At 41.9% G+C, this 27,879-nt stretch overlaps 1 protein-coding gene and 1 long non-coding RNA gene across 2 annotated transcripts in view; one reads left to right on the forward strand and one right to left on the reverse strand.

The window, feature by feature from the left end:
* Positions 1-27,879, forward strand: part of lipeb (lipase, hormone-sensitive b) — a 90,738-nt gene that overhangs the window by 18,810 nt on the left and 44,049 nt on the right. The window contains 6 exon segments of the mRNA XM_034174011.1: positions 16,968-17,206; positions 18,692-18,976; positions 22,060-22,150; positions 25,058-25,203; positions 26,194-26,379; positions 27,154-27,306. Of these exon segments, the coding sequence (XP_034029902.1) occupies positions 16,968-17,206; positions 18,692-18,976; positions 22,060-22,150; positions 25,058-25,203; positions 26,194-26,379; positions 27,154-27,306 (1,100 nt within the window).
* On the reverse strand, positions 21,234-27,239 carry LOC117513777. Its single transcript, XR_004561712.1, has 3 exons — positions 27,229-27,239; positions 22,567-22,572; positions 21,234-21,390 (listed from the first exon to the last, which is right to left on the reverse strand). It is a non-coding gene; the product is annotated as an uncharacterized LOC117513777 (long non-coding RNA).

Raw genomic sequence — 27,879 nt, forward strand, 5'->3', positions numbered from 1 at the left:
ACACAGGAGTTGATTAAAATCATTTTGGTTTTTTTTACTTCAAGATTAATTTCTGATTATTGTACATTTTGAAGTTAAAAAAAAAAACTTTTTACTTGTAATTAAAATAGTTTTAACGTAAAAAAAAAAAGATTCTTTAGAAATCTTTGATGTTAGTCTGTAAATTAAAACCACAACTTATCTGTTGGGGTTGGTGTGGTGGCCTAAGCCTCCTCCGAACCCCTGGCTTTTTAAGGTGATTTTTCCATCCCATTACGCTGAGAAAAAATCCTGCTGAGACTCTGCGCTGACATGTCAGCTGGTGCTGAAACACCACAAAGCAATACAGTAACATGCAATGTTTGCAAAGCCGTTGTACCAAGAGGCGGACACTCTGTCACAACTTGAATCAAACATTTGAAAAAGTGCCAAAGAGCGTGAAGATTTTTTATTTTTTTAACTGGGAACAGAAAGACAAATGAGCCAGGGTACCACTATTTACCCAGACTGACTCCTAATATGAGTAAATTACGTAATTTTATTTATTTTTTTGGTGATTTCTTGTGGCATTTTGGAAATGAGGAAATGCTTTTGAAAACGGTTCATGTTCTGAGAGTGGGTTTGCCATATGCTATTCAAGAGATGACACTTCAGCCACTGTCCCAACAATTACAGATCAGACATTTTATTGTCATTCTAACAAGTACAATGGTAAAGGTAAGGTGCAAGCCTTTCAGTGTAAATATACACCTGAGTAAACCACATGCAACTTGAAAAGTTTGGGGAAGAAAAGAAACAAAATTTAACGGAATGGAAAAAGGCATGTTCAGAGTGAAAATTAAAAAAGAAAAAAAAAAAATATATATAAGTATGTAGTAGATAGAGATTATATGTAAAAAAAAAAAAAAAAAAAAAAAAAAAAAGTATGTACAAAACTGTGGAGAATATGTTATATTAATAAATAAAAGTACTTAATTCCTGGGCTTTCATCTTAAGGTGCGTTTACACATAAGCAAGACGCGTTACGAATGTCATTTATCTGTCATTCGTGACACATTCCTGACATTCTTAATGTGACTTAACGCATCTGAATAGGTTTCTTAATAGTGCGTGTTGGTGTGTGATATTCTTGATATTCGTGGAGCATGTTTTTGCCTGTCAAAAAATCTTCCATGAATGTCACACAGCACCCTCATTTCATCTCACGTTGTGGAGGTCACAACTGAGTGTGTTGATCCGTCTTGATGAGTAGTGATCCTTAATAGAACGTGACAACATTCGTAGTGGTTCCTGTGATGGTTCTTGTAGCCCAAACTATCACGCGTTATTACGAAGTGACACGGAAACTGTCAAGTTTTGACACGATTTGTAACGCGGCGTCACATTTCACTGCGCGCCACGACGGATCCGTTTTCTGTCACGTGCGCACAATTAAACTCTGCTCCAAATGTCGTTCCACAGTTCCTGCTGAACCTCCTCAGTAACCGATGAGCGGGAGAACGAGTCTGAACCAGAGGAGCGAGAGGAGACTCGCGTGCAGCCAGACATCTCTGCACCTTCTCCAGTCCGGCGGAGGAAGAAGCGCGCGCACAATTAAACCCTGCTGTACCGCATTCAGTTTGATTGCTGACACCAAGTCGGCTAAAAGTCAAATTTCAGTGCTCTTCAGCGCGCTCCTGCAGGTGTTCCACCTGCTGCATGCGCCTGATGTTTGGGAAAATGGGCGAGACGACAGCCGCATGAAGCCACACATCTGGCGCTGTCCTCCTCCTCCTCTCTGTGCCACTCCACTCCATGGCACAGAGCCCAACTACGCATGCAGTCAAAGTTCTTCTGAAAAACTGGAGCGATCTGAATTCGGTTGGATGAATATGGGTGTGTGTGTGGAGACAATTCACCTCATTCACAATGTGACAGAACTTAACGATGCGCTGTTACGCGCGATAGCGCGTGACAACGCGGAACACTATTCTTGAACGTGCGTAATGGTTCCTGATAATTCTCCGGCAACATGTGCCATTAATCGTAATGCGTGGTAACAGGTTGCAGCAGTTCCTGAGGACACCTGACGCCTCTGCCCCGAATAATCACATTCATGATCAGCGGTCAAGAATGTGTACTTCGTGGCATTCGTGACTTGTCGTCGTTATGTTTAAACGTAGCATTAGAGTTACCTTCTGGCAAATTGTAGCTGAACTTTCAGGTCTTCTTTATAAGGAAATCCTCCTCTATACCGCTTCATCATGAAGCTGTATAACTGGGGATACAAAATATCCTCATATAAAGTCAACAATAATTATAATAATAATACGAGGTCTGTCCGTAAAGTATAGGTCCTTTTTGTTTTTTTCAAAAACTATATGGATTTCATTCATATGTTTTTACGTCAGATATGCTTGAACCCTTGTGCGCATGCGTGAGTTTTTCCACGCCTGTCGGTGACGTCATTCACCTGTGAGCACTCCTTGTGGGAGGAGTCGTCCAGCCCCTCGTCGGAATTCCTTTGTCTGAGAAGTTGCTGAGAGACTGGCGCTTTGTTAGATCAAAATTTTTTCTAAACCTGTGAGACACATCGAAGTGGACATGGTTCGAAAAATTAAGCTGGTCTTCAGTGAAAATTTTAACAGCTGATGAGAGATTTTGAGGTGATACTGTCGCTTTAAGGACTTTTCACGGTGCGAGACGTCGCGCAGCGCTCTCAGGCAGCGTCATCAGCCTGTTTCAAGCTTAAAACCTCCACATTTCAGGCTCTGTTGATCCAGGACGTCGTGAGAGAACAGAGAAGTTTCAGAAGAAGTCGGTTTCAGCATTTTATCCGGATATTCCACTGTTAAAGGAGATTTTTTTTAATGAAAGACGTGCGGGCGGATTGCAGCGTCGGCTCGCAGCCGCCGCGACGCTCCGCCACAGGAAAAACACCTCTGTTGGAAGCCTTGAGGACAAGTTGGAACATCTCCAGCTGATAAACAATTTCTCATATACTCACTCCACTGAAAGCCATCAAAAGCCGCCTGGATTTTACAAATGGTTATCAACACGGAGGTGTTTTTCCTGTGCCGCCGCGCCGCGTCGGCTGCGTCCCGACGCGCGGACCCGTCCGCACGTCTTTCATTAAAAAAAATCTCCTTTAACAGTGGAATATCCGGATAAAATGCTGAAACCGACTTCTTCTGAAACTTCTGTTCTCTCACGACGTCCTGGATCAATAGAGCCTGAAATGTGGAGGTTTTAAGCTTGAAACAGGCTGATGACGCTGCCTGAGAGCGCTGAGCGATGTCTCGCACCGTGAAAAGTCCTTAAAGCGACAGAATCACCTCAAAATCTCTCATCAGCTGTTAAAATTTTCACTGAAAACCAGCTTAATTTTTCGAAACATGTCCACTTCGATGTGTCTCACAGGTTTAGAAAAAATTTTGATCAAACAAAGCGCCAGTCTCTCAGCAACTTCTCAGACAAAGGAATTCCGACGAGGGGCTGGACGACTCCTCCCACAAGGAGTGCTCACAGGCGAATGACGTCACCGACAGGCATGGAAAAACTCACGCATGCGCACGAGGGTGCAAGCATGTCTGACGTAAAAACATATGAATGAAATCCATATAGTTTTTGAAAAAATAAAAAGGACCTATACTTTACGGACAGCCCTCGTATTAAAGCAATCAGAGTGCTGGTATTCCACAAAGGCAAGCTGGTTAAACCTTTAATGTAGCTTCAAAACAGCCAGGGTCTACCAGGACAAAGCATATACTTTACATACTTGTCGGAATACAATGGGTAAGCCCTGCATATAAGATAAGATAAGATAAACTTTATTGATCTCACAGAGGAGAAATTCACATGTTACGTCAGTTCTTAAGAAAACACACAAGGTGGGTGCAAGTAGAGGAAAATGTTCATTAAACAGCGTGTGCAAGATAAGCAATGATAATAATGCTTGTAACAGTACAAGACATAAGAAATGAGGTAGAAATAGAATATATATATATATATATATATACACACACAGCAGGTGGTGGCCAAGTGGTTAATGCGCTTGGTTTCAGTTCAGAAGGCTCCGGGTTCAAATCCCAACCCCTGCCATATTTCTCCATGTAATGTGGAGTTGCGTCAGGAAGGGCATCCGGCGTAAAACCTGTGCCAATTCAACATGCAGATCCACCTTGGATTTGCTGTGGCGACCCCGACTGCAAACAAGGGAGCAGCCGAAGGGACTTACTTTACATACATGTATACACACATACATATATACATACGCACCCACGTATGTATGTATGTGTATGTGTGTGTGTGTGTGTGTGTATATATATGTATGTATGTATATATATATATATATATATATATATATATATATAGCAGCAGGGAGGAATGACATGCGGTATCGTTCCTTCTTGCACTGAGGGTGCCTCAGTCTGTCACTGAACGAGCTGGTCACCTCCACTACAGTCCGGTGCAGAGGGTGAGAGGAGTTGTTCATGATGGATTTGAGCTTGATTAACACCCTCCTCTCAGCCACCTCCTCCAGAGACTCCAGAGGACAGCCCAGGACAGAGCTGGACTTCCTGTCCAGATTGTTCAGTCTCTTTCTCTCCCCCTCTGTGCTACCCGGGGCCCTGCATAGAGGAGAGCTAAGGCTACAACAGAGTCGTAGAAGGTCTTAAGCAGATGCCTTCTCACTCCAAGGGATCTCGGTCTCCTCAGGAGGTGGAGGCGACTCTGACCTTTTTTGTACAGGGCGTCGGTGTTGTGAGTCCAGTCCAGTTTGCTGTTGAGATGAACACCCAGGTATTTGAGACTGTCCACAGTCTTTATGTCCTCCCCCTGGATGTTCACCGGTGGTTGAGGTGATGGTTTCCTCCTGAAGTCGATCACCATCTCCTTTGTCTTACTGGTGTTGAGACACAAGTGGTTGTGCTCACACCAGTCCACGAAGTCTGTGATGACCGACCAGTACTCCAGCTCGTTCCCCTCAGACAAGTGACCCACAATTACGGAGTCGTCAGAGAACTTCTGGAGGTGGCAGCTGTCTGTGTTGTAGGTGAAGTCCAAGGTGTAGAGGGTGAAGAGGAAAGGCGAGAGGACGGTACCCTAGGGGGCCCTGGTGCTGCACCTTACCACCTCAGACTGACAGCCGTGCAGTCGCACGTACTGCGGGCGCTAAGTGAGGTAGTCGATGGTCCAGTCGACGAGATGTCCATCCACACCTGCGTCCTCCAGTTTTCCCCCGCAGCAGTGCCGGTCTGATAGTGTTGAAGGCGCTGGAGAAATCAAAGAACATGACTCTCACAGCGCTCCCGCTGGTCTCCACATGGGTGAGCACTCGTTGCAGTAGGTAGATGACAGCGTCATCTACTCCGATGTTGGGCCTGTAGTCGAACTGCAGTGGCTCCCGGGTGTCGCTCACCATGGTGCGGAGGTGAGACAAGACGAGCCGTTCCATGGTCTTCATGAGGTGGGAGGTCAGGGCAACTGGTCTGTAGTGGGCCGGTTCCTTGGCGTGCGGCGTTTTGGGAACCAGGACCACACAGGAGGTCTATTGTGCAGAAAACAATTCTTCTCTTCGTCATGGCCGACCTGGGGCCATTTCTGTGGCTATGTGGGAACAAAGCATCTCTTTCTTTTATTTTTCTTGTAGAAACTGTCTCTCTCCCTTAATTATTCTTCATCTTGCTTCTTAATTTAAATGTATTAGAGTTTCATTCATTCAGAGAGTTCTGTTTGCGTCTTTTTTTTCATTTCCTGCAGCTTCCCGCTCTGAGAATTTAAAGATGCTCAGGAAGATTGCCAAAGATTGATAATGGTAAAGGCTGAATGCACACTCCTCTTCTTCTTCTTCTTCTTTTGAGTTTATTGGTGGTTTGCGAACCAACATGGTGCATTACCGCCACCAGCTGTTTGGGTGTGGAGCATTAATGGATTCTGGCATATGCTATACTAATAAGGAATTGTGGAGATGAGGGAGGGGAGGAAAAAAAGTGGAGGGAAATTGTGTTGAGCTATAGTCTCTTGAATAACCCTGTTCAGTGCACACTCCAGGCATGGACAACATACATGTCAGGTCAAAGAAATGCATGCGTGAGACTCTGCGTGAGACTCAGGAGCAGGGTGCAAGACAAAAACAAACATGGTGGACTCGCTGAAGCTTGATGACACGGAGATGTGAAGAAATTTGACTTTCATGCGGGGGAAAAAAAGGTAAAATAAATAGAATTTTGCGAGTATTTGTAATGGCCCGAGCGGGCCATCACTTTATAAATTATATGAGCCCATAGTGGCCCGAAAGTGGGCCATATCGCAGTTGAGACAGCGGGCAAATGGCAGTGTCAAGCCCTGATACAGTAGTGTTCAGAATAATAGTAGTGCTATGTGACTAAAAAGATTAATCCAGGTTTTGAGTATATTTCTTATTGTTACATGGGAAACAAGGTACCAGTAGATTCAGTAGATTCTCACAAATCCAACAAGACCAGGCATTCATGATATGCACACTCTTAAGGCTATGAAATTGGGCTATTAGTAAAAAAACGTAGAAAAGGGGGTGTTCACAATAATAGTAGCATCTGCTGTTGACGCTGCAAACTCAAAACTATTATGTTCAAACTGCTTTTTTAGCAATCCTGTGAATCACTAAACTAGTATTTAGTTGTATAACCACGGTTTTTCATGATTTCATCACATCTGCGAGGCATTAATTTTGTTTCTCGTTTACTAGTGTGCTTGGGGTCATTGTCTTGTTGAAACACCCATTTCAAGGGCATGTCCTCTTCAGCATAAGGCAACATGACCTCTTCAAGTATTTTGACATATCCAAACTGATCCATGATACCTGGTATGCGATATATAGGCCCAACACCATAGTAGGAACATGACCATATCATGATGCTTGCATCACCATGCTTCACTGTCTTCACTGTGAACTGTGGCTTGAATTCAGAGTTTGGGGGTCGTCTCACAAACTGTCTGCAGCCCTTGGACCCAAAAAGAACAATTTTACTCTCATCAGTCCACAAAATATTCCTCCATTTCTCTTTAGGCCAGTTGATGTGTTCTTTGGCAAATTGTAACCTCTTCTGCACATGTCTTTTATTTAACAGAGGGGCGTTGCGGGGGATTCTTGCAAATAAATTAGCTTCACACAGGCATCTTCTAACTGTCACAGCACTTACAGGTAACTCCAGACTGTCTTTGATCATCCTGGAGCTAATCAATGGGTGAGCCTTTGCCATTCTGGTTATTTTTCTATCCATTTTGATGGTTGTTTTCCGTTTTCTTCCACGCGTCTTTTTTTTTTTTTTTTTTTTTTTGTCCATTTTAAAGCATTGGAGATCATTGTAGATGAACAGCCTATAATTTTTTGCACCTGGGTATAGATTTTCTCCTTTCTAATCAACTTTTTAATCAAACTACGCTGTTCTTCTTAACAATGTCTTGAATGTCCCATTTTCCTCAGGCTTTCAAAGAGAAAAGTATGTTCAACAGGTGCTGGCTTCATCCTTAAATAGGTGACACCTGATTCACACCTACTTGTTCCACAAAACTGACGAACTCACTGACTGAATGCCACACTAATATTATTGTGAACCCCCCCCCCCTTTCTACTTTTTTTTACTAATAGCCCAATTTCATAGCCTTAAGAGTGTGCATATCATGAATGCTTGGTCTTGTTGGATTTGTGAGAATCTACTGAATTTACTGGTACCTTGTTTCCCATGTAACAATAAGAAATATACTCAAAACCTGGATTAATCTTCTTAGTCACATAGCACTACTATTTTTCTGAACACTACTGTATGTAGCTGCCATTTCATTGACACCAGCTATATAAACGATGCAGTACGCCATGGGGCTAGCCAAGTCCCTGAAGATGGACACCACCACCAGCGTTTACCCAGAAGGTACAGGTATTTGAAAGGTATGTGAAAGGGATGTTCATATTTAAATCCTGTAAATCCAACAGTGTACACACCACATGCTACAGTAAAATCTTCTAGGGGGCATATTGTTAATGCAGCCTGTCAGAGGCTTCATTTGATCATACAGCTGTTTCAACATGAAACTTTGAAGGCCCTGGGTTCAGTGTTTTACCCATTTAAAATTGTGCTTAGGAAAATAACATTAACAATTACACAACCAAATTATTAACCAACACAGATCTTTCAGTCGCCTGCCTCCACCTCCTTGTTCGTTGTCACTGCTGTTGTTTTGGTCGGATTCATCGCCTGAATCTTCTCCTTCTGAACTTTCTGGCTCAAACCTGAAAGGCTGTACACCACTTTGCTTCTACACTGTCAAGCTGTCCCCCGTTTGGTCCATTTGATCTTCATCATTGAGAGCAATATGGAACAAAAAGCTTTCTAAACCGTTACCTCCGCCTTGTGAACGAAAGTAATTGAGAATGGGCGGTCCCCACTCTGTCACGCATTCTCACCGGCACATGATATTTCTGGAGCAATGTGTGACCCAATAAAGATGAAAAATAAATTGAGACAGACTAATTTTCTAAAAAATCACTGATTCTTGCTTTATATAGAAAAGCCTTCAGGGAAAATATAGGATTTTGGACCTTTGCATGTGGCCTTCCTGTTAGGAAGTAAAAGTTGTAATGAAAAACATTATAGTTGCAAACTTTTTTCTGGCAAATGACCAATGTACTGGTGTGTATGGGGGTGGAGGGTGTTAAGGGGGTGTGAAGGAAACTTTTTCTATAAATACAGGCCTGGTATTTTCCTGGCCTGAGCCGGATTTCCGGCTTTTGGATCCAGATATATGCACGAGGCGATAGGTTGCAATCTTGTAATTGTGCCTGTAGTCTTGAGTGCTCATCCTGTTATGTTTTGTTGTTTATAATTTCTACAAGTTAGTTTATGAAGTTGATCAAGGCTCGTCATCAGAGGAAACTCAGAGACTAAAGGTGCGTTTACACATAACAACGGCAAGTCACGAATCCCACGAAGTATACATTCTTGGCCGCTGTTCACGAATGTGATGCTTTGAGGCAGAGGCATCAGGTGTCCTCAGGAACTGCTGCAACCTGTTACGGTCAAGAATAATGTTTCGCGTTGTTGCGCGCTGTTGCACGCTATCGCTCATTTCTGTCACGTGAATGAGGCGAATTGTCTCCACACACACCCCCATATTCATCCAACCGTCAGTTGCTGAACAGTTCAGATCGCTCCAGTTTGCTCCTCAAAAGCCACAGCAGAAGAACTTTGTGACTGCATGCTTAGTTGGGCTCTGTGCCATGGAGTGGCGCACAGAGGAGGAGGAGACGGAGATAGAGCCATATGTGTGGCTCCACGCGGCTCTCGTCTTGTGCGTTTTCCCAAACATCAGGCACATGCAGCAGGTGGAACACCTGCAGGAGCATGCTAATGAGCATTGGAATGAGACTTTTAGCTATCTTGGAGTCACTGTCCTTCTTCAGCATACTACAGCAATGAAACTGAATGTGGTGCAGCAGCATTTAATTGTGCACACGTCAGAGAAGAACGCTGTCATGCTCTATTAAGGATCACCACTAGGGGTGCTGGAAAAACGTCCAAGAATCAATTTTTAAAAAGCAATTTTTTTTTAAACATTTTCTTGCTTAATCGCTGCATGTACTGTTTGTCAGGCAATGGCCTCCGTACTACAGCGTCCCCACGAGGGGAGGGTCCGGCGTGCTTCAAACATTCGTGAGCTGCAGCTTAGCATGGCGGACGAAGACCTAATTCAGCCAGCATAGTCTTTGCTGAAGGCAAATGTTTGGGCGCATTTTGGATTTTATTATTTGCTGTGTAAGAAGGAGCTTGACATGACTTATGCAGTGTGCAAAATCTGCAAAATGAAAGTCAAGTACTTTGGAAACACTTCAAGTCTGCAAGCCCACATACCACGCCATCACCCGGAGCTAAAAGAAGCGGAGCAGCGGTCTCTGCCGACTACTGACCAGAGCACACTCCATCACTTCGCTAAACTGCCAGCCAACTCTGAACGAGCAAAGCAGATAAGTAAATTTACATCTTTAGATTCACTTGATTAACCTTGTAAAGCTGCATTTTCTTAAACATTTTTAAGTAATGTAACTATTTCTCAGAGCTCTTTCAATCGAAAATCGATTCTGAATCGAATCGTCACCCCAAGAATCGGAATCAAATTGAATCGTGAGTTGTTGTAAGATTCACATCCCTAATCACCGCTAATCAAGATGGATCAGCACGCTCGGTTGCGACCTCCATGACATGAGGCGAAATGAGGGTGGTGTGTGACATTCGTGTAAGATTTTTTTTGACCGACAAAAAACATGCTCCACGAAAATCAGGAATGTCATGCACAAACACGCACTATTAAGAAACCTATTCAGATGATTCAGAAGTCACGTTAAGAATGTCAGGAATGTGCCACGAATGACACATATATGACATTTGTAATACGTCAAGCCTATGTGTAAACACACCAATAGGAGCAACGTAGAAACTAGAAAAACATTCTTCTGGACATGTCAAGTCATTGTTGTGCTTTTCATAGACTGTAGGCTATTTGTAAGTACTAACTGAAGTTGAATAGCATTGGGAAACTTATTAAGGGTGGATTTCTCTGGGTGTGTTCATCGAGTCCAGCAGCTGAAGCAATGTGACTGAGCCACGTCGCCAGGAGGTCTGGTGCAGCATGTCTTGAGACTGTGCTACTTTTAGTAATAATCTAAGTCTATAACAAAATGTTAAATCAAGCGGTTTGAAAAATTCCACTTTTTGCAGCAAATATTTTGACATGATTTTGAGGGATGCCCTGTTTGATGTTTGAAAGGAGTCTGTTTTTTGTTTTTTTTTAATGGACTACATGTGCTCAACTCCCAAAATATCAGATGGGGGATTCAGTCAGTTTCTATGGGTAGAAAATGAGTATATTGGTTCCATTTTTACTTACGTCAGTTCTTCACTTTGCCTCTTTTCTTTGTTTTGCATCTGTCTGAACAGTTTTGGGCAACCTGCAATGTAAATTGCTGAACGCAATCAGTGAAATGCCTCAGGTTTGTGTGTCAGTCTCTCAGTGGAATGAGTTATAAAAAAATTTGTGCACATATTTTTGACAAAGTTATCACTAATGCTTCCCCTTTCTCTGGTTTGGCCAGGGTTTGCATTAGAGGTTTTGGCCTCTTGAGTCCTGGACAAACTAGGTATTGAAAATGTGAGTCCCACAGCCCGGTGTCGCCGACCAAATCGTCCCCCCTAAAAATTGGTCCACCCTGCCTTCACTGCGCATGCGTCATTTCTGTGCTTCAGCCGTGGTTCACGGATTATCACCTCGTTTCTGCTTCAAACTGCACTCCAGTCGTCATCTATCTCAGTGACAGATATCTGAAGCTTTTGTACAACAATCATTTCCACATAAATTCAGCATTATTTCATAATTCAAGATGGAGGAAGCGATCAGAGCACTGCAGCCAGATGAGCTTCTGATGCTGCGTTCACTGCGCCTCCGTTATTTCAAAGCATCAGTAGCGACTTGCTGATTATCACCTCGTTTCTGCTTAAAACTGACTTTAGAATGATTTTAAGAGGTTTTACCTTGTCAACTGATGGTTAATAATCACTTTATTCCCTTTGATTGCTTTGGATGTAGAGACTCAGTCACAGACAAGCTGCTGTGGTCCCAAATGACACATGCACAGTGAAGGCAGGGCGGACCAATTTTTAGGGGACCGTTCGGTCTGCGACACCGACCCCGAGTCCCAGCACCTCGAAGCAGCAAAGCCGCCTTGCATGTCGCTGAATTCAATCCATAGAGCTGCTAATTTGCTGCAGTGTGCTAAGAAAGGTGGCAAATGACACCATGAAAGCAAAGTGTGTTTAAGGTTATGTAGTTTTATATTTAAAAACTAAGCAACATAAACAAAAGTAAATCCACAACGCTGTTTGATACATTGAAATCAAACAGATGTAGGTACAGGTGATGTAGTTGTTTTTTTTTTTTTTTTTTTTTTTTTTTTTTTTGCACTTTCAGAATGGATTGGAAAAAGTTAAATTGAAGCAAAATAAAATAAATAATTCAAGATTTGTAATTTTTTTAAACTATTGTACTAAGAGCCACAACTTTAGTCAATTTCATTTTAAATGTGATGCACACTTCATATTTCATTATTTTGTTATATTTTGTGTCGTGTTATATATTAGTCATTAATAATGTTAATAACAAATTGATTTTGGATGGATATAGCATTTGCTGCCTTGTTCAAAAGTCTACACACAGTATCTTTAAGCTGAGCCACAGGGATCACTTTGACACAGTGAGAGAGTGTAAATGTAAACTTTTTTTCAATAAATGTTTAATTGTCATTGGCGTCGGATGAATTTACTCTGCAGCATGTTTTTTTATTTATTTATTTATTTTTTATTTCTTTTTGGAATAGTTGTGCAACGTGTAATGTAATAAGTGCAGTTGTCTTCGTAAACATGCAGTCATTAAAGGTGATAGAGAGAGGTTGAATGGGGCATTAATCCTTGTTCTGTGATGTGATATGTAGCCCCCAAAAACATTGGTTGGGTCTGTAATGGCTCAGAACCTTCCTAAAAGGCTCTCTGAAACAGCTATGTTACTATGCTGGGTTTAGAATGCCTCGTTTGCCTTTAATGGCGTTGTTTCGGAGCTTATATGGCAACGTCATTATGAAATGCAAGTAGGTGGCGCTGATCGGTTGCCGTTGTTTGATTGGCTGCCCTTGCGCTCACTGAAAAGAAAGCATTATTTATTTATTTTCATTGCTTTTATATTTTCTGTTGTGTTTCTATTCAGGTCTTTTTTTTGCCTCTTTCTCTAAAATTGTATATAATAATCATTAGGTTATTAATATATAAATAAAAATTAATTTAAGAAATATTACAATTTGAAAACAAATGCACCCGAATGTGATGACAGCTGCAATGCTAACTTTTAACATTGAAAATGCCATAGACATGCTAACGCGTTAGCATCGCTCCCGTTTTTAAGTTATAAAATACATCTATCAACTGTTTCAGAAGAACATAACAGGTCGGTTTAACATAGAAAAGGTAAATAATACTCACAGACGTATGCTCTTTAGGGTTTTAGCAGGAGAAAATTAAGCAAAAGAAAGAATAATCGAAGCATTGCTTCAATCTGCGAAGCACTGCTTCGATTGGTTCAAGGTTCAAAGCAAAGCTGCGCTGCAGAAAAGTTGTTTACGGACCCGCTGCAGGGTCTGTAATCAATACAGAAATTATCATTTTCCTGACAAACACCCCCAAAACAACGGCCACTCTGAAGGACCAATAACATAATCGTTAAGCACAAAGCTTATTGATGTGGGTGGATCGAGTCATTTCTTAATGATACCCACAAGGAACCGGTTCTCGATACACATCCCTAGCTGCTAAGGGGTTAGCTCATTCCCTTTAGAGGAACAAACCAGAGCTAACGTGCAATTCTTACAACAGGAATATGGCGCAACACAAATTTAAAACAAAAGAAAATGTGATACTCACAGGCTGTACTGATTGCTGGGGTTGATTTTTGTCGCAGAGTCGGAACTGACCCTCTACTGAGTATTAAATGCCGACTGAAGCCAGCTCGAAATCGTGCAAGGTTTGTGAAACAGTCCTCCGTGAAATGCGCAGAGCAAAGAAATAGTCGGTGGTTGTATGTACTGGGGATGCAGTTAAAAATTAAAAAAAGCCAGTGATCGCGTACATTGCTTTCCATGGGAAGATCGTAGTCCACTAAAACAGCCTGGGAAAGCACACCTGTAGCTCGCCATTGCTTCTCTTCGAGTGTTACGAATGGGTGGGCACAACCTTATGAATAATTAATTTCGAAGGGGTGTGTGTGAAAGGGGGTGGGTGTGTGTGTGGGGGGAGGGGCTATTGGTGAAAAAGTGACGTAAGTTTTCTCTCAAAAATGGATTGGCCTGTTTTCTAGGGGCAATTCAAAAAAGGAGAAATACTTGAAACAGAGGTTCTGAAACTTGCTGGCACTTCGTGTGTTTTCCCCGCAGCAGGGAGACTCTGAACTAACACCAAAAACATGAAAAAGATGATTTTGATTCTCTATCCCCTTTAAACTCAAACATGATTTGAGACGCTTTAGCTTTTAGGTTCTTAGCTTGTATTAAAAGTTTTCAGATAGTCAATAATAACACCAGTGCTGAATACTTTTTTTTTTTTTTTGGGTGGGGGCACAAAAAAAATTTGCAGAATTAAAGTCAGTCGCGAAGGTGACCATTTTAGTTGCCACTTGGAGCCCTGTTTCAGCTTGTCTGCAGAGTTGAGTGTGGTGGAAACGCTGATGTGAGGTAGTTAAAGCTGGTCTGGATCAAAGAGGGACAGGGTGTGTTTGCTGTGCTGAGGTTTACATGTGATGTATCGTGTCCATGTGCTGTGTGTATGTTTTTCTCTTGTTAAACTAATCAGTGGTTCTGTCCATTGGTGTGACGTAGCCACGTTCCTCTGCTTTTTCTTCTTCATCTTCTCCTTTGTTGCTCTTGTTTGTCTTGATCTCTGTGGATTTTTCCCTGCTTAGACTGGATTTACATCATTTAATTTGATGCGTTCCTTAAGACTTTTCACTCACTTAGCTACCATGAACCAGACTGTGGGGGATTACTCAACAGCAGAAACAAAAATACACTCAACAAAAATATAAACGCAACACTTTTGGTTTTGCTCCCATTTTGTATGAGATGAACTCAAAGATCTAAAACTTTTTCCACATCCACAATATCACCATTTCCCTCAAATATTGTTCACAAACCAGTCTAAATCTGTGATAGTGAGCACTTCTCCTTTGCTGAGATAATCCATCCCACCTCACAGGTGTGCCATACCAAGATGCTGATTAGACACCATGATTAGTGCACAGGTGTGCCTTAGACTGCCCACAATAAAAGGCCACTCTGAAAGGTGCAGTTTTAGCACACAGCACAATGCCACAGATGTCGTAAGATTTGAGGGAGCGTGCAATTGGCATGCTGACAGCAGGAATGTCAACCAGAGCTGTTGCTCGTGTATTGAATGTTCATTTCTCTACCATAAGCTGTCTCCAAAGGCGTTTCAGAGAATTTGGCAGTACATCCAACCAGCCTCACAACCGCAGACCACGTGTAACCACACCAGCCCAGGACCTTCACATCCAGCATGTTTACCTCCAAGATCGTCTGAGACCAGCCACTCGGACAGCTGCTGAAACAATCGGTTTGCATAACCAAAGAATTTCTGCACAAACTGTCAGAAACCGTCTCAGGGAAGCTCATCTGCATGCTCGTCGTCCTCATCGGGGTCTCGACCTGACTCCAGTTCATCATCGTAACCGACTTGAGTGGGCAAATGCTCACATTCGCTGGCGTTTGGCACGTTGGACAGGTGTTCTCTTCACGGTTGAATCCTGGTTCACACTGTGCAGGGCAGATGGCAGACAGCGTGTGTGGCGTCGTGTGGGTGAGCGGTTTTCTGATGTCAATGTTGTGGATCGAGTGGCCCATGGTGGCGGTGGGGTTATGGTATGGGCAGGCATCTGTTATGGACGAAGAACACAGGTGCATTTTATTGATGGCATTTTGAATGCACAGAGATACCATGATGAGATCCTGAGGCCCATTGTTGTGCCATACATCCAAGAACATCACCTCATGTTGCAGCAGGATAATGCACGGCCCCATGTTGCAAGGATCTGTACACAGTTCTTGAAAGCTGAAAATGTCCCAGTTCTTGCATGGCCGGCATACTCACCGGACATGTCACCCATTGAGCATGTTTGGGATGCTCTGGACCGGCGTATACCACAGCGTGTACCAGTTCCTGCCAATATCCAGCAACTTCGCACAGCCATTGAAGAGGAGTGGACCAACATTCCACAGGCCACAATTGACAACCTGATCAACTCTATGCGAAGGAGATGTGTTGCACTGCATGAGGCAAATGGTGGTCACACCAGATACTGACTGGTATCCCCCCCCCAATAAAACAAAACCGCACCTTTCAGAGTGGCCTTTTATTGTGGACAGTCTAAGGCACACCTGTGCACTAATCATGGTGTCTAATCAGCATCTTGATATGGCACACCTGAGGTGGGATGGATTATCTCAACAAAAGTGCTCACTGTCACAGATTTAGACTGGTTTGTGAACAATATTTGAGGGAAATGGTGATATTGTGTATGTGGAAAAAGTTTTAGATCTTTGAGTTCATCTCATACAAAATGGGAGCAAAACCAAAAGTGTTGCGCTTATATTTTTGTTGAGTATATATATGTGTTTGTGTGTGTGTGAGAGAAATGGAAATTATGTATATGCTAATTAGAATTGGGCTTGTATTGGGATCACAGTGCTCCCTTTAGATTTACTGAATGCACACTGCCCTCTGGGATCACAGTTTAAATTTAAAAATGGAAAAAGAAATTGTCCTATACTTGTGAAAACAGCGGATGAATGCATATGGGACCACCAGGGTGGATTTTCTATCAGATGATGACTTATGCACGAGGGCTGTTCATGTTATATAGTGAAAAAATAAAAGTTGTGAGAGACTTAAGGCCGCATGTTGTTTTTGTTCCACTTGACCAAATTTGAACTCAATCAGATAATATTTAGAGGTCCCCCAGAGTGACATATTTTCTCTCCCTCCACTGGCAAGGCAGCGTCATCCTAACGGGAGAAGACTCTGATGCCGTTATTTTTCTTTTACAGGTACATGTGATGGCTTCTAATCGCAAAAACCGGTGGTTGATTGGTCACCCAGAGGAGTACATTGCTGGAATTACTGGATTACTACATTGCTTGTTTGTGGAAAAGTGTTGCTTTGTGGGAGACCCCTAAACAGTGTCCGATTACAATAAAATTTGACACAGATCTTTTATTTTATTAGTGGAACAAGAACAGCATGTGGCCCAAAAGATTTTGTAACATTTGACATTTTGAACAGGTCTGTTATGCACATGCACCCCTGCGCAAATGGAGTATGTGTCAACACTTACCTTTTCTCTGTGTCTTATTTCTCTTGTAGTGTTGGACACAAGGGCACTGTTTGAGGCCTTGTACAGCATGTGCAATGACAACATCGATTTCTTCTCAGCGGGTGCAAAGGGGTCACGAGGCGATGCAGCACGATTGGTGCACACCATGAACGTGATCCAAGAGCACGCTCGCAACCTGGAGCCTGTTGTCTGTGGCTTTGCTGCCGTATATCAAGACTTTGACTTTGACCCACACGTACCTGCCAATGGCTATCGTTCCCTTGTCAAGGTAGACGTTAAAATATTTTTTAAATATTCATATTTTGCTAAACCATGTTTTTGTATGTTTTTCAGTACCATAGTTTAATGAATGGCTGTACATGTAGACCAGGCATATTTCTTGCAACATGCAAAATTTAGCTTTGAAAGGTCTGGTTTTTAGTTTTGTGATGGCATGCCACGGAATTTTGCATCTGGACTCAGACAGTTGCTTTGAGACATGTCCAATCCACTGGTATGCTGATGATGTGTCATACCCACACGCTGTGGTGGAATAAGACTGAAACACATGACAACCAGCAGATTTCCCATGTATAGTAACCCTTGAGCACACACAACACGCAACGGAAAACAGATTTTTGTGGAATGTATCACATTACTGTCTTTGGGGCATTTTTAGTGGCACTTGGAGAAATGCTTAATTTACTGAAAAGGTGGCTAATGTGACTTTTTTTTTTTGTCCGTCTGTGATGTTTAGTTGCAGTGGTAGGCTTTAAATATGTGTTTTCATTTGTTGCAGTGCTGGTTTGGTCATTCTAATCTCAAGTACAGTAATATGTTCTCATCAAGATTCTCCACAAGCTGCAACACACTGCTCACCAGCACCTCTGTGCCTTGATATCACTTTGTTTCAGCCTCACTACATTTATTTCACAGATTGATTTTAGGCTGTGAATCAGATTGGATATATTCTTCCAGCTGCAGAATATCTATCTCCACTGTACTCGCTGTACTTTATCTTCCACAGTTATTGATGAAACATCATGACCTTCAGGTGGCTGGAGCCCACTGCTAAATGAATGGAGTGGAGCTGCAAATAAATGCTCTTCTGTTTTTCAGCCTCTGGATTTACACATTTTTAATCCTCCTCCTCCTCCTCCTGCTCCTCCTCCTCCTCAGCATGCTACCCTGACTAAAGTACAATACCAACACTACCACAACTTCCCCCCCCTCAAGTTAAACTAATCTTAATTACAGCATGAGCACACTGAGAGTATAGCTTGGGTCCCACCGAATAATACTTATCAAATACTTTTCCTCACTGTATATATATATAGTGAGGAAAATAAACATTTGAACACCCTGCAATTTTGCAAGTTCTCCCACTTAGAAATCATGGAGGGGTCTGAAATTTTCATCTTTGGTGCATGTCCACTGTGAGAGACATACCCCCCCCCCCCCCACAGATTATACTGGATTGACAGTGTTCCAGGCAAAGGTGTATGTCTGACATTCAGAATGCTGAGCTTGTTCTGAACATTTTTGATTTGCAGCACATGGGCTTTATAACAAAAGAAAGTACCTTTTTTAAAAGGGGAATTTCTTGAGGTATGGTAAAATCAATACCCTTAGGGCTTCAAGGATGAATCTGTTAAAGAGCTTACAGGGCGGCTTTCAAATTTAAGGACTCTTCCAACTCTGCCCCAAAAATAAATTGATAAATATACTGATAAGATTCTGTTTATTGATATATTGATTCATGATGCATTTTCAGGTGGTACGTTGCTGTCTTCTTCACATCATCCACAAGGGGCGCTATATTGCTGCCAACCGCCGCAGCATCTTCTTTCGAGTAGCCCACAACGCAAGGGAGATAGAGGCCTACTGCAGTGCTCTGTGCCAGCTTCGTGCCCTACTGTACCTCGCCCAGCGCATGCTGCATGACAACAACCATGGCAACCTCTTTTTCCTGGATGAAAGTGGCCTCAGCGAGAGCTTCTTACGTGAATACTCATCCATGTACAAGGGGTGCTTCTATGGCCGTTGCTTGGGCTTTCAGGTGTGTATGGGTAGGCAGGTGGAAAGGGTATTTTTGGAAAGCATGCAAGACGTGGAGGCGAACAAGAAAGGACTGCAGCAAATAATCAGTTGTGTAAAAAAAAAAAAAAAAAAAAAAAAAAAAAAAAAAAAAGGTTAGCAGCTAAAGGTGACTGGGCTAAAGTATAAGTATACATTTATTTTCTGTGATGAAACATGTTTGAGAAATACAAGGTGATGATAATGAAAACCAGCTTCAGTTTCAAAACCCTTCACTTAGCGCCAGTGCTTAATTTGTAAAGTGGGAGGTCCCGGAGCGCAGAGGATGGGTGGCTCCGGTGCAGAAAAAAAAAAGAAGGGTGAGGCTTGCGAACAACGCTGTGCGCCACACCGAAAATAAACTGGGCATGTATTGTAGGCCTAATAACACTAGTCACACCAAATCCGGATAGATTACAAATTCCTGTTTAATGATGTACAGTGGTCCCTCGTTTATCGCGGGAGTTACGTTCTAAAAATAACCCGCGATAAATGAAATCCGCGAAGTAGTCAGCGCTATTTTTTACACTTATTATAGATGTTTTAAGGCTGTAAAACCCCTCACTACACACTTTTCTCAAACAGGCATTAACATTTTCTCACTTTTCTCTCTTGTGTAAACACTCTTTTTTTCTTCTGTGCGAGAAGATTATAAACAGATACACGCAGAACACAATGCACGGCTCTCCCTTCACTCACTGCCGCCGGGGCTACGGATGCGGAACCCGCAAAGAATCCAAGTCCTCTCTCGGTGGCCACGGAGCTCTGCGGCTACGGTCAGCATCCGGATCAAAACAGCGAGCGTAGCCTCTGGACCTGTTGCCAGATTTGGCGCAATTCCGCACAGCAGACAGGGGGGCGGTGTGAGTGGCAGTGAGAGCAATCGCGGTGACTTATTATTTTTTTTATATATATATTTTGTTAGTCAAGAGAGGTGGCGGATCACGGATCCAGTATAAATAGCTGGCAGAGCCAACGTCAGAGGTTCCGGAGCCCGCGTCCGAGGTTCCGGAGCGCGCTCCGGCTTGCTCCCCCTCAAATTAAGCACTGCTTAGCGCATAATATAAGGTAATTTAATTTGTCCATATCTGCAGTGCTGGAAACTGACAAAGGGCACATAGGTCACTTAATATGGTAACATTTTACAGCTTCCCGGCTAAAATCTGTAAAGTACTGTTGTAGAAAGAGGTGGTTGATGAACAGAAGGAATAATATGTAATCTTATTATAGGCCTGTAGATAATTTAGTATTACAGTTGGTTGTACATATTTATAGATACAATAATTTTTTGTTGAATGTCTACAATAGCATATTGGAGTTGAAAGCACAGTAAAAATAAGCTCAAAATACAGCTACAACTTTAATTTCAATGCATTTACTACTTACTTATTAACATTGTGGACATTGCCGAAGTTATAACCACTTTTATGTGGTCCCATTTAATTTTAAGGAGAGTAGTGGTAGAGGTGCATCTCAAAAATTTAGAATATTATGAAAAAATTTCAGAAAGTGAAAATTTTATATATTGTGGACTCATTACATTTAAAATATTTCAGGCATATTTATCAGAATACTCCTTGCGAAGCCAATTCAAAAACTTGGGAGAGCTTCGCAAGGAGTGTTCTGAGGGTTGAGTCAGTGCATCAAGAGCCAACATGCACAGACGTGTCCAGGAAATTGGCTAGTGTCACATTCTTCCTGTCAAGCCACTCCTGAACCAGAGACAATGTCTGAAGCATCTTACCTGGGCTAAGGAGAAAAAGAACTGAACTGGCAGTCAGTGGTCCAAAATCCTCTTTCAGATGAAAGTAAGTTTAGCATTTCATTTGGAAATCAAGGTCCCAGAGTCTGGAGGAAGAGTGGAGCGCCACAGAGTCAAAATTGTTTGAAATCCAGTGCGATGTTACCACAGTCAGATAATGTGGGGGCCATGTAATCTGCTGGTGTTGGTCCACTGTGTGCTTTATCAAGTCCAAAGTCAACACAGCCATTTACCAGGAGATTTTAGAGGACTTCATGCTTCTATATGCTGACATCTTTATGAAGATGCTGATTTCTGTTGACAGCTCGACTTTGCACCTGAAATCTGTGAGTGTTTGCTGACCATCGTGTTACTATGCTGGTTTATACCAGTGTTGTAGAGGAACATGAGAGACACCCAAGTGATAAACTTTGATGGCGTCAGCTGAGGTCCTCCTGGAAATGCCAAAAGTTGCAGTTCCTTGACTGGTCGAAGGTTTGGTGGGCTTATGCCGTGGGTTGTCTGTCCGTTGTCTTGGTGTGTAAACATCTTCTCCGAAACTGCTGGACCAATGGAGCTGAAACTTGGTGTGCATGTTCCTACCCATGAGGACACCAAAGTTTGTTCAAGGCATTCTGATCTGATTACAAATATGGCTGCCCTGGCAGCCATATTTGAAACTGGCACCTAGAGTCCTTGGTCAGCAGTTTTTAAAGATATTGAGCTGAAATTTGGTACAAGGGTAGCTCATAGGTAGCTTTAAAACACTCTCGATGGGTTTTAAAGATTTTTTTTAAATTCTGGCCTTGATACAAGAGTTTGGCCATGCCCATTTTCCTAGCTGAAACTGTGTTGTTACAGTGCCTGTAACACTTTTTTTTTTTAATTCTTTTATTAAATATTCTGATATTTTGAGATACTTTTTTCTATTTTTTTAGGCCATAATGATCATAATTTAATTTAAAAAATGCTGAAACATTGTACTTTATAAAGTCTAGAACATATAAAAATTTCACTTTCTGAAATAACTAATTTAAAAATAATTTAACTTTTACATGATACTCATTTTTTGAGATGCACTAATGTATAGTCTACAGTCTTGGCCTCACTTGGGATGCTTCCTATTAAAAAGCTGTCATAAATACATTTATAATGTCCTCTCAACAAGAAAATTTTGACTGCTCAAGTTGCTGCACATACGTCTTGGTAGTGATCGATCTCAAGCCCATTGTAGACATGTCACAAAAGACAAATGCACACTCAGACAAATACTGTTTGTAATGTATATGTTTGATTCCACCCCCACCCCCCTGTCTCTCCCCCAGTTCACTCCAGCTATCCGGCCCTTTCTGCAGACCGTTGCTATCGGCCTTGTGGCCTTTGGAGAAAACTACAGACGCCACCACTCAGGAATAGGTCAGCATCATACTCTGTGCAGTTGCATTTCTTCTCATGCTACCACTTCGTTCTCATTCACAGATGGTAGCTGTGGCTCAGCTACAAAGTGACTTGGACCCAGACTGTGCACCTTTTGATGGTGTGTGTTTGGGTTGAAGATGTACTTTCATCATTTGTACTGTGTAGGAGTGGATGTTGTGCTTGTTCTGTTGGAAAATGTTTTGAACATGCACACAGTTATATACAGAAGAAGAGTTGGAAGGACATTCACAGTAGTACACACAAGCACATGCACAGATAAACCTTTGTAAATATTACATATAACATAAAAACAGTTTGATTCTCATGGTCTCCTTATGCTTTCTGCTGCACCGCAGTGGAAGCAGGAGGTATTGCGCCATACGGTGAGTGTGCCGTCACCCCTTCAGCCCCACCCACCCCTCCTTCAACATAGTCTGCTGTAGTGAGTGCCACTGAGTTAATCCCTTAGTTTGTTCTTCTGAATGGTTCTCTGTTCTGTAAACTGCATTACCAGGTGTGTGTGTGTGTGTGTGTGTGTGTGTGTGTGTGTGTGTAGTACAGTTATCACACAAGGAGTGCAACTTATCACAAAACTCGTGATTTGGCTCTGATCTGACTTTTTACTCCGCCAGTGAAGTTGGGTGAAGGTTATGTTTCACCCCTGTTTGAACAAACAGGGGTGAAAACTGTGTCTGTCTGTGAACAGCCTGTAACCCACAATTTTTCATATACTGTTATGATTTTTTTGCAAAGGATTCATATCTTGATAGGCAAGAACTGATTCAATTTTCAAGGTCCAAGGTCAAAGTCAGGAAAAATCTTGGAAAATGGGAAAAGTCTCTATACTTTAACATTGAACAAATTTTCAAAAAGTCATAAGTCCCCAAGTGCAGACTGAACACATACAAGAACTCTTTTGTTCCTACCTCAGTTAGACTCTTGAATCTGCAGGTCTTGTCCAGGAGCAGTGTTAAGGGCTTTATGCACAGACATTTGTATGCATATGTGTGTGTGTGCGCGCGCATGTGTACAAGTAAGGTGTGGACTTTATCTGTTTTAATCTGCTTTTTATCTGTTTTATTATGTTGTTTTAATTGTAAATTATATTATGAGAAATGTGCAATATGCTGATGAATTTTCTATGGGCATGCAAGCAGTGTACTGTTTTGTTGTATTTATTGATTTTTGAGACAGAAATGTTTGCAGAGCACTTGAAGTCCAAGACAAATTTCCCTTTGGGGGCAATAAAGTGTATCATATTGTATTTTAACTGTCAGAAAGATTGAATATCTTTCATATTTGAGAGTGTTATGTAGGATGGTATCCTTTATCGACTGACAGTTTGATCCAGAGTCACAGACCGAACGGTTTCCCCCCCCCCCCCCCCCCCAAAAAAAAAAAATCGGTCAGCCCTGCCTTCACTGTGCATGTGTCATCAGCGGTCACGGATTATCACCTCGTTTCTGCTTCAAACTGCACCCAGTCATCATCTGTCTCAGCGTCAGATATCTGAAGCTTTTGTACAACAATCATTTCCACATAAATTCAGCATTATTTCATCATAAAAGATGGAGGAAGCGATCAGAGCATCGTGGCTACATGGGGTGCTAGATGCTGTGTTCACTGCACGTCTCATTTCAAAGCGTCATGGAATATTACCTTGTTTCTGCTTAAAACTGACTTTAGAATGATTTAAGAGGTTTTCATTTGCCATCTGATGGTTAACAATCACATTATTCCCTTTGATTGCTTTGGGTGAAGAGACTGTCTCAGACGTGCTGTTGTGGTTCGAAATGACGCATGCGCAGTGGAGGCAGGACGGACCAATTTTTAGGGGGACTGTTTGGTCTGCGACACCGAATCTTAAATCTTAAATTTAACATTAACAACCCTATTTTATGTATATTTTACATTATAGCTTAATCCAACGTGCCGCAGTCACTCTCATATTTGAAAGTGAGGACTGGCACTCACTATCACCTGACAAAGGCTGGTCCGGATCTGATCCAGATTGTGGATATTGTGGACAATTGAATTTAATATTGAAAAGCCGATTGATGTCATTTTGCATTATATCTCAGTTAAAAGTGCCTCAATCACTCTCATTTGTGACAGTAAGGTGCAAAGTGGCACTCTGTGAATAGACTAACTTTGACCCCATCTGAACCATATTACGGATTTAGTGGATATTTAATTTTAACACGGAAGAGCCCTTTTGATCTGTCTTTTTTGTATTAGATTTTAACTTATAGCCACTTCTAACAGGACTTAGACCTTGAAAATTTTTTCCAAGGTAAAAATTTGAGGAATTGGAAACTAGTGTTGGTGGAGGTTTGAGCTCTGCGTCTGAGAATGAGTTTGTAAACTCATTCTCTTCCATTGTTGCCAGTATTTAACTTTCTATAAACAATCCCTCCATAGATGTCATTACGATTTGTTATTGTGGGCCCACAGAAATCCAATCACATATTGTGTGATGGTATTCTGGTTGTTCCCTTTTGTTTGAGGCCAGCACAGTGGATCTAGTTTGGTTTGGCCATGTGAATTAATGTTTATCTGGATTTTACAGTTCACACACCTTATCACAATAAAAAACAAAAGACACAGACTCTGATCACCACAGTTTGGTGTTTGTTCAGAGCTTTACATGTAGATCAAAAAGTGAGAAACCAGGACACAAGCACGCCCCGACGAGCCTGACTTACAGTTTAATACATATCATCTGACTCAATTCCCAGGATAGGTTTTGGTTGCTGTGAACCCAGCGCACCAGTGAATATCTCTGTTCAGAAACCTTTATTTTTTGTGCATTTCTCTGATAACTGCTCTCTATTTGGTGTAATTTCACTATTGTCTTTTTTGTTGCAGTTGCTCATTTTTAAACTTAATACTTCTTCCTGGCAGGTGTAGCTGCAAGCTCTTTCTTTAACTCAGGGAAATACGCCATCGACCCAGAGCTGAGGGGTTCAGAATTTGAACGCGTCACCCAGAACCTGGATGTTCATTTCTGGAAAACCTTTTGGAACATTACAGAGACCGAGCTCCTATCGGTGGGTGGATGCATTTAATTTAGATTTTACAATCAAAGTGCACACCTCTTACACAACAGTTTTGTTTTTTGTTTTTTTCTCCATCTGCACTTTATCTTCTATAATTCATGCACACAAAGTAAGTGTGCTGCCCTGTTTTTAAAATGTAAAACTGTTTGGGATATTTTACTTTGCTCTGATGGAACTACCTTTATATCATTATGCATTTTGACCTACAGGCAGCTGGTATTAACCCTTTGGAGTCGAATGACACACCCTCGCGTCAAAAGTGACATGACCTAATTAAGCGGCTGTAGCACACAATCTGCTCCACTCTGTCTGTTTGTGTGTTGAACTTGGAGACTTCAACCTACACCAGTTTTTAAATTTTATTAATAGGCCAAGTATAACTTGAACTATGATTAATAATTTACGCAAGTTTTTTGGGGGGATAATATTCTCATATTCGCTACTTGTTTTGCAGACAGCTGCAGCAAAACGACTCATGTCCTCCTCTTTTAGCTGGAGGAGAGAGAGAGGGCTGGAATAAAACATAACTCCCTCAACTGCAGCAGGAGAAAGGGGTGTTTCCATTGGTGGAAATCTTAGAAGCTAACCAATCACAATCCTGAACTTCATGTGGGTTTGATGACACACAAATTCCATGTGGGTGGGTGGGTGGGAAGTGTGTGTGCGCCCGCGTGCATGCGTTTTGCGGATGGGACTTCCATCTTCCCCTGTCTGTGTCAGCAAATAAGTAAAAAAAAAAAAAAAAAAGAATACACAAATAAATTATGAAGGTAAAACCAAAAGCACAAAAACGTACAAAAATAGCCAAGACTCCAGAGGGTTAATAGAGTGGGTTTCAATTTATTCAGTGGTGTTCATGATTTATTCATCTCTCATTCTCTTCTGTGACCTGGCTAGATTTGTAAGACCCTGTCCTTTTTACTTCTCTCGCTATTTCTCTCTCCATCTTTGCACTGGTTTATTAATTTCTTCTCCCTCCAGAGTCTCGCCAGTATGACATCAACTCAGGTCAAGGTCAACCGTGCTCTTTCTGTGCCCCCTGTGCCCTTTGACCTTCCCCTGGTAGCCAACCACAGAGCATCTGTGACCATTCCTCCACCGTCAGCTCACATCGGGGCCGCCCCTGTCCAGATGAGGCTCATCTCTTATGACTTGCGTGAAGGACAGGTAATAAATACATTACATGGCTTTGCACTGTAATGACACAGTGGGAAATTAGGCACAGAACGCCACAGAATTTATTTACATGCTAAATTTAAATTCCTGTTGAATTAGTTGTGCGCCTGCACCAGTTCCTCCTAGTATAAGTGTTGTGGCAATATTTTTTTTTTTTCTTTCTTTCATTTTTTTTTTTCTCCTGTGACCTACTTTGGAATACTTTTTCTCTTCTGTCTCCTTGTCAGCAGGCTGAAGTGTGGCAGTTGTGTAAATTAAAATATGTTTAACAGTATGTCAGCCACACTCACTATGCCGCTTCAGGAAACAGTCACATATCGTCATTTGCATGAACTTAATCCTTTATACTCTGTCATCTGTATCACTGTCTTGTCTTCTGTTCCTCTCTAATTCTCTGGGGACACCTCCCACCCGCCTACTCTCCCTCACTCTCTCACTGTCACATTGCACTTAACCAGATCTACAAAACTGTAGATGAGACTCCAAGAAAACACTGGAGTTTTTGCGTTCCTTCTCTCCTACTTTCTCTCACCATGCTTGTAGTTGTTAATAAACTGGAAGTAGTGTGTTTATGTGGGCACAGGAAGGTTTTAGCAGCAAGTTGCTTCACAGCAGTGAGTGAATCTTTCCCATAAGCATCCAAAAATACAATAACAATGACATTAGTGTCAAAATGATCACATAAAGGTTACAGTAGACAATAGAAATCATCATCTGCTCTCCTGATGCATTCTTCTCTGTTCCTCAATTCATTTATCTTTCCAGGACAGTGAGACTCTGCTATCTCTTTCCCGGTCTGAGAGTGGCGCCATCTCTCTATCACTGGGCTTGAAAACCAACTGCTGCCCCTCGTCTCCCTGCCTCCTGATCCACTTCCATGGGGGAGGCTTTGTAGCTCAGACCTCCAAGTCTCACGAGGTGAGCCTGTTTTTCTTTGCTCTTGAACAGATGATTGAGGTTTTCTCCTTGTTATTCAAGAATGCACTTGTCTGTATTTCTGTTTTTGCAAGGCGTGAAGCAGCTGCCAATCAAAATGGAAGGAATACTGATGTAATGTGGGACCTAAAATTTCCAACACTGACTTTCACATACCTGGACCAGAATGCTTTTCTTTTTCTTTTAATGCAGTATGTCTGCTCAAGCCACACAAACACATTCACTTAATCTGCTTAATGCCCCGTCTTCTGGCTTTGTTTTCTCAGTCTGATTGTAACTGAACTCCAGCTAATTAATGCGTTTGAGCGGAGAGGCATTAGTTGACAACAAAGGGCCAGAGTGGCTGCTGGTCCGAATCTCTTCCCCTGTAAATACTGGCATTTGTAATAAGCTTTTAAGCTAATTATTTCTGGAAACGGTACCCTCCATGCCTTCTTCTTTAATGTAGAAAAATAATTTTAATGAACTCATCAGTTTTAAAATTGTATTATTTGTTTTTATTTTTAAAATAATCATAGTTGTCAGTGACAGGGCTAAACAGATGTTTGTCTCTTA

Source organism: Thalassophryne amazonica, chromosome 7 (genome assembly GCF_902500255.1).
Source record: "Thalassophryne amazonica chromosome 7, fThaAma1.1, whole genome shotgun sequence".
Taxonomy (NCBI): domain Eukaryota; kingdom Metazoa; phylum Chordata; class Actinopteri; order Batrachoidiformes; family Batrachoididae; genus Thalassophryne; species Thalassophryne amazonica.